Raw genomic sequence first — 11405 nt, 5'->3', positions numbered from 1 at the left:
TTGTTCAATCTCAATCTTTGTATCCAATTTGACAAGAGTAAAACTCTCTTCTCTTGTACTAAAAAAGATAAAAACAAGAATGGAACTCTACAAGCCTGTCCGTGTATGAGCGTGAGCAAATGCTCTGGCTCCGTGTGATCCAATCCAACACCAACAACCCGCCCAATTGATTAACTAATTGATGATTCCCATCGTGGGAGGCCAGCGAGCTCCCGAATCAGATTCACATCGCGCTGGTGAGGCGGTCGGCGTCCGTGCTCCCCAGTCCAAGCCAAGAAGCCGTCTTCTTCTCCTCCTCCGCGGTCGGGCGGGCGTAGGGCGCGCGCTCGCCGAGCCGGTCCTTGCGCTTGGCGAGGAACCGCTGCAGCGACGCCTTCCTGGCGATGGGCAGGTCGTCGCGCGGCGCCGGGGCCGCCGCCCGCTCCGCGCCCGCGCTGGCTGCTAGGCGCATCACCTCGGCCGCCTTCTCCGCCGGGAAATTCCCGAACACGACCACCCTCCCGCCATAGAAGATGGTGAGCGGCGCCGCCGTCGAGGCGGGCCCGGCCGCCTCCTCCTCCTCCCTCGCGGCCGCGCCGACGTCAGCGCCGGGCATGAGGCTCAGCGTCGTGGCCGGCGCGCGCAGGGCAGGGGCTCCGACGGCCGCCATCTTCTGCTCGGCCTTGACGTACTGGCTGAGCACCCCGCACGCCAGCGCGAACCTCCGGCTCTTCATCCCCTCCGCTTCCGCCATAGCCATATCGACCAGGATTTCGCTTCTCTTCTGCGCTTCCTCTTCCTCTTCCTCTTCCTCTCCTTGTCCGCCGGTGGTTTTGGTTTGCTATGCTCGCTTGAAGGCTGCGTGGGTCGACAGGTCGCGGGGAGCCCTGGTTTTATAGGGGTGGGGGGAATCTGCTCAATGGAGTAGCTTTTTCGGCGGGTGGAGGTGCTGCTGGGCACGAAGAACACGTGCTTTTTGTGGGTGGTGGGAGTAGGAGCACGGTCGCTGGCGGATGGAGACGCGAGGAAACGAAATGCGTAATGAATCCACTCGTCGGGATGGGAGGTGCGGCCTCTTCTCGTCCTGTCGACCATCGCCTGGCCACGTCCAGTTGTTGGCCTCACGCTGTTCAAAACGTGGGTGCCTCTCCTTCTTGCAGCTGCAGGAAACCGCCCGGAGGGGACGCTTCAAATAGTGGCATAATCTGGGCCGTCCGATGGCAGTCAATTTGATCCTGGGAACCGGACGCCCCGGCCCATAGAATATAAAGTTATCCTCTCCTGTCTCCACGTGCTAATTTGATTCGCGTGACTGATTCTTATACAAAGGTAGACTAGTTTGGATGAAGGGTGTATGTATAGTTTGCAAACATCTGTTAGGGCGCCCGCAATGGGGAAATAAGATAAGAGTAGTCTATAGCGTCTTAGACCATCCTCATATTTCCTTTATTTCGTTCCTTTCTTATCTCTTTCTCCGTTTTTATTTTTTTTATTTTTTCTCATCTTCAACAGTTTTTCTTCGAAGAAAATCGCGAAGAGAAAAAAGATAGAATCTCGTTCTGAAGGGAATAACTTTGAGAATCCCTTCGTGACGAAAACCTTGAAGAAAAACTGTTAGAGCGCTGAAGGGAACGAAAATCCCTTCACAACGAGAATCTAGATCGTGAAGAGAATCGATTGAGCTTAGTCTTATGGGTACCTATAAGCATGGTGAGCGTGGACAATAAGGGCAACTATAGTATGAGTGCACTGGAGAACTCAGATCAAAAATATTGATAGGAGAATATGCATAACAAACTTTATCAATAAAAAAGTGAATCGCATATGCATACTTATATCGGAGACACATTAATCATTTAGCTAGACTATAAATAGAAAATTATAGAAAAAGAATGAAAATAGAACCTCTCATATGAAGAATAAATCACGATTTTTACACCATTTACTCCAACACACACCAAAATAAAGGATAAATCTGTCAATTTTAATAATAAATGTAAGAAAACATTTCGAAATGACGCGCTCTCGGTCCTAAACATGCTTCTATCTATATGTATCTGTCATAGAGTTTTCCCTTATGGTTGATGGTTGGATGTGTGGGAGATTGTTGAGTTGGTCATTGTTACATGTATGTTTTAATTGTTCTATTTATTTATGCTCAGTTGTGTATGGCAAGGTAGAGTTATGTTGTTGTTGGTTAAGTTAGTTGCTCACACATATATATCTAGTTTGCTTACCGCTTATCTTTAACTTAACCATATGATTTTTTCTTGCTAATGGCTCAATGTATAATCCTTGGAGTCGAGCTATGTATATGTGCTCTATATGGTTTAAGTCTTGCGAGTACCTTCGCACTCATGTCTGCGTTTTCAGTGCTGCTGGTGAGAAAAAGCCGGTGTTTGGCTACTTCATGCCTGCCGTTCAGGGTGGCGGGCAAGAGTAGTTCATCTTACTCTCGGAGATCGTGCTTTTGGGGTGAAGCCTAAAGGCATGTGGCTCCACTCTCTTTTGTTGTATAGATTTATGTTTCCGCTGCGCAAATGTTGTTATCTTTTGATGTAAATTATTGAAAATAGTTACATGCTTAAGAACTTGTAATATAACTTTAATTACCTACTCTTTCTTAAGCTATGTTGTGATGCTAAATGTTGGAAGACGTGTGTTTCGATCTTGAGCATAAAACACGTGCTGAGACTACCAGTATGATATTATATTTAATTATCGAGGTTGTGATTATGAATAATGATCCTCCTGTTGATTAATTAGAATATTATTTAAACGATTCCTCACAGCCTAGTGGTACCATTTTGTGCTAGTGGTGGTTTAGAATGATGGCCTAGTGCATGCATGCTTTCCAAAGGTGTAAGTAGAGTGTTGATGCAATGAGAGAAAAGAGAAAAAAAGAAAAGAATAAATTTTAAAAAGATTAAAAAACTTGGGTCGGATAGAAAGATTCGATAAAAATCACAATGCACCAAAAATTATCAAATTAAAATTTTTAATTAATAGTTGTGTGCATATATTTAATTAGTATTTTAATTTAATCCATTAAAATAGTGTTGCGCACCGAATAGTTGTTTGGCCAGAGAGGTGGTCGGGGATGGGATGTGACGAGAATGATGAATGTATAGTGGTGTAAGTCTATTTAATTATTTCATTTGAATTCAATATTGATGATTTAATTAGCATGGTTAATTACTTAAATATTTAGCATTATTAAGTATTGTACTATTTAATTTGCATTGTTAATATTTTTATTATTTATCGAGGGGCGTATTAGTTGTCTATCGTACATACATCTAAATAGTTATTTTGTTAGATGTATTTTTGTTTAGCAGATACAGTATGACTTTTCATATTTATTATGAAAAATATTCTGCAATTTTGCACAGGAGAGTCGTGAGAATTCAGAATTACTAGCACATAGAGAGTTCGATTTGGATACCTAATGATCTAGATAGCCTAAAATTACATGTTATGAGTTTTTTGTGTGTGAACTAGTAATCTCATACTATTATCTTGGAGGGTGTGCAGCCACAACTTGTTCCAAATAGCCCGATCGTTGTCTATACGTTATATGAGATGAGAAAGAATAGTGCATGAGCTTTGTACTCACGCAACACATTAACGAAGAACTTTGATATGAGAGCGTACGTAAACATAGTGTCACGACTGGTACAAAGTGATGCAGTGACTATCATGGAATGATCGGGCCAACATGTGATGCATGACGAGGATGGAGGGCATATCGGGGAGGGTAGTTCTGGTAGAGAGGGAGTTAGAGTGGACTCTTTTGAGGTAGATACAGAATGCATGGATGGTAAAGACAGTGGTAGCGGGGATGAAGAAGCTGCTGACAACGATGATCTGGTGCTGGGCTACTGGATTGTGCCGTTGTTGAGTATAACACTTTATCTAATTGAGGATACTATAATAGCAACATCTAGGTCGGGCAACAGCTTCGTTACAGGGGGGAGTTCATCCACTTTATTAGCAACTATGATGTAATAAAAAGAAGGGATCACAATTATGCTCGGTCTAACCCTACATAGTACGAGATCAGGTGTATGAAGTACCCAAATTTTTCTTACTCTGTACGAGCACATAAGCCGAAATATTAGAACTATTTTATAATCAGTAGACACACTCCACATACATGCAGTGAAGATGCTATTAGGAATATGAGCTACGCCGTTGATGCGACGTTCATATTCTAACTCCTCCTCATCCTTGTTGGCACGGACATTTGTTTGTCGTCAAAATCTATTATGGAGGAGGTGCAGACTAAGACGGGTATGGTAAATAATTACCACATCGTGTGGCGAGCGAAGTAGAAGGTGTTGAAAATATTGTTTGGAAGCTTCAAGTAGTCTTACAACTATGCTCTGAGATTACTGTAGAAGATTGCTATGACTAATTCAGGGACTCAGTGGCTATGGTGGATGAGCTGATCAAGCTAGAGGATATAATATTTATCACCGTATGTAACGTCTATACTGAGTTATATGATAATCATACTTCAGAAATATTATTGTTCGATAAATTAGAATTTATATTCTCCTAACGTTACTTCACTAAAAAGTTACCTACACAAATATATTAAATAAATAATAAAATATCGATAAAATTACATTGAAAAAAATTCACACATGACAAGACGCGACGTGAGCGATGAAACTCGTCGGCCTGTATTCGGCACCTGAGGTGCCATATTCGGCACTGTGTATCGTATTCAGCACCTCAGATACCGAATACAGAGAGTTTTTGGCACTAAGTTGCCGTATTCGACACCTTATATAGACTGGTCTCACCGTTTTTCAATGCCTCATATAGCGAAATCGATTTTTCGGTATTTAAGATGATAAATAAATATGCTAGATTTACAAATACGCTGATATATTATCTATTTTAATAAATATGATGATATTTATTATCTATTTTTAAATTTTTACCACAAATATCTAACACTTCTCTTATAAAATAGTCGAGCATTTGTGACGGATGCGAAATGCTTGTCACTCGCTATTTTTAGCGACGCACATAAGATGATGCGTGCGATGAAATTTTTTACGTCACAAATGTTATCTGTGACAAAAATTAGGGCATGCATGGCATTTTTCACTTGTCACTGATAAAATCTGTTAGCAAGGAGCGCATGCGCTGGCGCTTCTTCCTGATGAGGGCATCGCGCTTTAGTGGTCCACTGCGTCGAGACGGTGCCGGGAGGTACCGACGATACCGCTCCGGGAGGACGTCAGCGACCCTGAACTCGGGCACGGGGAGCTCGCGCGGGAGTCACGCCCAATGCTTGGAGAGCGCGGCGGCGCCGAGCGCCGAGTGGGCGTCGAGGCGGCGCAATAACGGGCGTTCGATCGTTTTGGGCAACTCACGAATCAAAGCAGAGAGCGAGTCGAGTTCGCGGCTAAAACTGATCCAATTCAATCAACACGGTGCCGTCGCCGTGTAGGAGTGCTCTGCAGGAAAAAGAGTTACTGCGAGTCCATGGCGGTTTTGATGTGCGGCGTTTGGATGCAGGCCGTGAGTGCTAAGCCCAATATTAGTTATGGCAATGCTAAATTTTGATTAAAAATAAGTATTTGGTTTGTGAAAAAGCTATAACTTGACAGCTCGACTAAAACGTGGGCGGCCAAATCAATATTCCAAAACTTAGCCCCATTACTAGTTGACTGTAGATATGTACGGCTATTTTTTTTAACACAACCAAATTTTAGCTTCGAATAAAATACTAGCTAAGAGTATCTTCAAAAGCGTATCTGTTCAACTCTCTATAATTAAATTTAGGGATTTATAAACTAAAATTATTCTCCAATAGACCACTATCCCACTCCTAATCTTTACCGACCCCTATCCCACCCCTTCCGCTCTCTATTTCTCAGGAGCGCCCACCCACTCTCTATTCGTCTAACAGCGGTGGCTCCACCAGCCCTCCCGTGCCAGCGCCCGGCCGCCCGGCCGCCCCGCGCCGCGCCTAGTCGCCCGCCCTCCCGTGCCCAACCCTAGCAGTAGCCCTCCTCCGGCTTCTCCCCCGTCTAGCCGTAGCCTCCTCCCTCCTCCCTCTCCTTTCTTCCCCCTCATCGAAGCTCGCCTCCACCGAACTAACCACAGTCCATCGACGAAATCTGAGCTCTACGATGAGGTTGAGCCTCCCAACCTTTTCCTCGAGCTTCACCATCCTATCGAGCTTCCTTTTGCCCATTCCATGATGCAGCTCATCGATCGCCCTTATCGGATTTGAGGCTGCACCGTCACTACCTCCATTGCTGCCTCCTCCCATATCCATGTCGAACCACCACCAACAATGCTCGGGCGGCCATAGCTCCACCACAGTGAGCTTCTATGAGGTCCCAAGGTTCTTTGGCACGCGCCGGCTTCATCCCGTTCTGATGGTGGCACGCCATGCAACGCGAGCCCCTCCGCTTGTTAGCTCTGTACGTGTGGTTAGCTCTGTGCTGATCTCCGCGGTTGTATGACGTGTAGGGTCCATCACGATAACATATAAGAGAAAATATAAAAAATAGAGTATTCAGAATCTGTCGAAAAGAAAATAAATTTAAGAAGAAAATATTATTGAGAATGCTCCCCATATAAGGATGTGAGAATATGTTTTAAAAAGTCTTTTAAGACGTTTTAAATCACTTGACATGACCAAAATTTAATGACTTTCTAGTGTCCGGAACCAAACATACCCTTGGATGACGAGGTTGCCGTGTTTTTTCTGAAGTGCTCTTTTTCCGATTTATATTTTCCCCCGACTTTCTTATCATTCTTCCTATTAATTCCTGTTCCAAGTGTGCACGTCTTTCCCCTGTACTTGCTTATGAGTCACGGGAAAGATCTCGACGCATCACGAGCCCATACCGAACTTTATTCTCGCCGCCCGTTGTCCGGCGTGCGCATGAATCACGAGGAGAGAAACAAGAACAGCTTTACGTGTTATCCAATTAATCAAGGCAGAGCAAATGACTATTCAGATTTGGAGTAGTACTAGTCTATCTTTTAGTTTGGACCCCTGTGGTCGAGATGTGTCATGTGCACAGAGCCACAGACTCGTTTCGTGGAGACGGGGAGCAGGGGAATCCCGGGAGCAGGACAGCGACGTGCACAGCCCACTTGTCGCTTCACTGGAGCCCAAAAAGCAAGTACTGATAAAAGATTGGAAGTCATGGTTGTTTAAATAGATATTTCTCGGATTTATCTCCTCTTACTTATATTAGAATTTGAATTTTCAATCCTGTATAACCTTATCTCCTAAATATCCTGTGTCGGATACTTATCTATCTATCTATATATATAAACTCTATTTAAATCCTAGACGCTCCTTCCACATCAGAAAAAAGCTAAAAATTTACACTCGCCACCGAAAAATCAACACTAGACTTTAAATAGAGGTTAAAAAGCCATCCAAGTTGCCTTTAAATAGACATTGTTTCTTTTCTCCTCTTTAATCCTTATAAACCGTTGAAATCTCTAGATCTGGATTTGTAGTCAATACCGGTGAGATGATTTGAGAGGGACGTGAACCCCTCTGCCTCGTTGTACTCTTCGATGTTCTTCGGCAAGCGAGCCACCACCTATCAGTGTAAGCACAGTTTTACATACGAAATCTCCATCGGCACCCCGTCTGTTATTCATGCCTCTCCAGTCTCTACTGAATACTCTCCAGTCTCTACTGTTGACTCAATCGACATACTTAGTGGCGATCGTGTGGGTTTTAGTCCAAGCATTGTGTTTCTTTTTTGTGTAGGGTTTTAGTCTAAGCATTGTGTTTCTTTTTTGTGTAAAGTTTTGATCTCAAGTTAGTGTGATTTGTTAAGTGATCTTTTTTGAAATTTTCTCTAATACAGAAATAAACATATTAAATTATATATTGTAATAATTGTTTTACCATTGTTTGGTTCAATTTAGATTGAACACATCATTCAGTTCATGTTATCCTCGTATTTTTTTATCTTCATGTTCTTTACTTAACCAAAAACGATAATTATTAAAATCAAAAAGGTATCAAGGAAACGATAAACTATTTCTATTGAACACCGAAGTCGTCTTTTACTCAACCGGAAAAAGATAATCATTAGAATCAGAAAGCGATGTAAATAGCAATAAAACAGGCGATTTCACGAAATTAAAATAATAAAATAAGTGACTTCACGCATCGCATATGTGACCACAACAATAAAATAATAAACATCCTCACGAAAGCATGATTTATACATTTTACCTATTTTTCCTTCTGGAGATTGTTTCCCTGATTACGTTATTAGTTTCCTTGTTTAGATAGAAAGTCTCACGTGTTGTTATCTCTTTTCTTGATTAGCTGAAGATTGTTTTCTAACTATGTGATTATTTTTCTTGTTTAGAGAGGAAATTTCGTAGACTGTTATTCCTCTATAGTTTACATATGGCATTGCTGTTAAATAAATCAATGTATTTTTTGCTTTTAGAATATGTGTTTTTTGATTTCTTAAAAGGTATTTTCCTATTTTATAATATGTGTTTTTCGGCTTTCCTATTTTATAATATTTGTTATTTCTATTTTATAATAAGGATTTTCTAGTTATAGGATGGAAAATTCTGTTTTTCCCACTCTGATCTAAGTTTTTCTGCTTTATAATGTCTGTTTTCTTGTTTTTTGTAACACAGGTTATTAGTTCGGTCTAGCGAGTTGGTTGGTCAGGTGCTGGTGTATGACATATTATTTAAGGCATAACGCGTTAAATAGTGTGACCCTATATATATCCGGATGCAAGTTCAAATCGTTCGATCTTGAATCAGACCCATTCTAAATCAACCCCTTAATCATTTCAATACAGTTGTTGCAATTGGGATTGAGTTCAAATCTCTTAAATTAATTCCTCGATCCAAATCATGTCAAATACTAATTCAAATTCAAATTTAGTTACCCCTAACCCAATTCAAATTCAAGTTATTTAATTTGAATTATCATAAATCCATTTCCAATTCAAAAACTTCTATTTGAATTTATCATCCAAATCTCCTCCCTCCAACAGATATTCTCCTCTTCAGATTTTTTTCTTCCCAACAGCTCACTGCCATGTGGACCCACACTATCAATCAGTCCTTTCCTCCTGATCTTTTCCTCCCAATCGCCACATCCTGCTCTCTCTCTCTCACTCTCACACACACACTCGAGCGGCCCAAGACGATCAAATGACATAGACATGACTTCCTTGCCGCCGCTTTGTTCACTGCAGTGGAGTCACCACAACCATGTACTTCTTCTCTTCTTCCTCCCCAAAACATAGCAGAAGCACCTGCACACATGCCACGCAAGGCAGAATGCCGCAAGATAGAGCAACAACTACTTTGTTCTCTTCCCTCCCCTAAACAGAAGAACACAACATCACAAACATATAGGCAACTGAGTTTTTCCCTTCTCCGTCATTGCTGAAGCACCGTTCACCCAAGCTTCGCCAAGGCACGCCCCGACCAGTCTCGCTCGAACCAGTCCGGGAGCAGTCAGGTTACTGCTGGTCAAGCACCCATGCTCGGGGGGAAGAGACTGGCATAGTATCCGTCTACCACGGAGACATCTAAACGTGCTCTCAGGACATCGAGTACCGACGTCTCAACCACCGGACTATCCTCCTCGACCAATTGACCTAGCGTCTTTACGAGGTTTAGGCTTGTCCTTAACACTCCACCGTCGCGGTGAGGGCGCAAATACTTCCAGATTTTCTGCTTTTATAAACCTGTTGTCCCGCAGGTCCTCAACGTCACACGTGGCCTTGGTTGTAACTCCTCCACCAGTACCTCAGCCACAAGTTTCAGACCCTCGGTCTATAGCAGCTTTGGACCTAGGGGCAATGATCGTGGCTCCTGCGCGTGCTGAGCTAGTCATGGAGCCTATCCCAGCCTCTGATCTGCTCTCCCTGCCTACGCACCTCCCGGTCTCCATCCACAAGCTGATTGACGAAAAGGAAGTGGCTGCCAACAGGTGCGCCGCACTAGAGAGGCAGCTGGCTGAAGAAAGGGAGGTGTGGCTCACGCTACAGCAGGAGTGTGGTGAGCTCCAACGAGAAAAAATCGTGCTCACCACCGACCTTACCTAGCTTAAGGAGAAAAAGAGCACCACACATAGCATTCTTCGAGAAGCTTTTAAGGTGCTGAAGGAGCCCCTGAGGAGCCTCGAGCTTGAGATCATCGAGCCGAAAGACACGCGCACAGCTCGGGCTTGGGCCTATGCCACCAAGGTTCTCTCAGAAATGTTTTTAGATCTCCTGAATACCCTGGCGGCGAGGGGTGCTGAGGATGTGGCACAGGCGATGAGGGATGCAGCAGGTTACGTCCTCCGGTGTTGTCATAGCCGCGATCCCAACTTCAACCTCAACCTTATTCGGGAGGGGGTTGTGATAGTCGGGCCTGTGGCTGAGGAGAAATAACAGGAGCAGTGCCAACGGGAGGTCGACTATGTGGGATCCATCTTCTGGGTGGAGGCCATCAAGGAGTAAATATCAAATTGTAATTTAGGTTATGCATTATGTTTGGATGAAACTTTTTTTATTTCTCTGATGAGTTTTGTTGTTGCTGTCATGGTTGTAGAAGTCCTGAAGTGACCGAACCTCCCTCCCCCCTCTTTGAGCGCCCGATCGAACCTATCGACAATGCCCACAACCAGTGCAGGCTAGAAGTAGCGTGATCAGAACTGGCTAGCCCCTTGCTCGCACCGAACCCTTAACAATGCCCATCGAAGATTCCATTGACCTGCATATTCGGGAAGCGGTGGCCGAGTGCGAGCTGGGATTTGCGGTCGAGCGAGAGAACATGTAGGGTGACCTCCGAGGTGTGTTAGTCCTACCACCACTCGGTCACATGTAGTCCTAGGCTAACCAAGCGAGACTCAACCAGTTGACCCTTGTGAGGTTCGCGACCTGATTTCTTGGTCAGCTCGTCGAGAGGAGCTGCTCGCAGCGCGGAGAGACCTAGAGCGGATGACCAGAGAGAGTGACTGTCGGAGGGTGAACTCCTCAAGTGGGGATCCGGAGGGACCCCCTTTGAGATTCGGCCGGGGGGGGGGGAGGGATGATTCTGAATCCGTTTTGCGGGTGAAATAAATGGGCGTAAATGCGATGCATGTGGAATGGAATGATCGGATGCAGAAAGTAGTAAATGCTCAGGAGGTTTTTTAGACAGATTTGGGCCGCACTGAGCGTAACATCCTACTCCTGTGTGTATGCTATAAATGCTCTGAGGAAGTCTCTCTGAGGTTCTGCTGTGTTACAAGAATATTTGTCTAGTCTAGAGCTTCGGGCTCCTTATTCTTCGGTGATCCGAGCTTCTGTGCTTGTCGCCGGCTGCCGAAGATTCAACCTCGTCTGAAGTCTCCTCTTTTCCCGGGGAGCCCGCCCCGCCTTAAATACCCGCTGGGGTGGTAGCGTGCCTAGAAA

The 11405-nt window shown here is 44.1% G+C and overlaps 1 protein-coding gene across 1 annotated transcript; it reads right to left on the bottom strand.

The window, feature by feature from the left end:
• Positions 1-859, bottom strand: LOC133916781 (protein TIFY 11b-like). The gene has a single exon (XM_062360618.1). It carries the CDS (start codon positions 737-739, stop codon positions 224-226), a length of 516 nt encoding a protein of 171 aa, XP_062216602.1. The 5' UTR covers positions 740-859; the 3' UTR covers positions 1-223.
• Between the last annotated feature and the right edge of the window lie 10546 nt (positions 860-11405).

The sequence above is a fragment of the Phragmites australis genome, chromosome 4 (genome assembly GCF_958298935.1).
Source record: "Phragmites australis chromosome 4, lpPhrAust1.1, whole genome shotgun sequence".
NCBI classification, from domain to species: Eukaryota; Viridiplantae; Streptophyta; class Magnoliopsida; order Poales; family Poaceae; genus Phragmites; species Phragmites australis.
This window is presented reverse-complemented; position numbering and strand designations above follow the sequence as displayed.

What these genes read in the sequence shown, in the direction of transcription:
- LOC133916781 (XM_062360618.1), bottom strand. Translation starts at nt 739, where the DNA reads ATGGCTATGGCGGAAGCGGAGGGGATGAAGAGCCGGAGGTTCGCGCTG.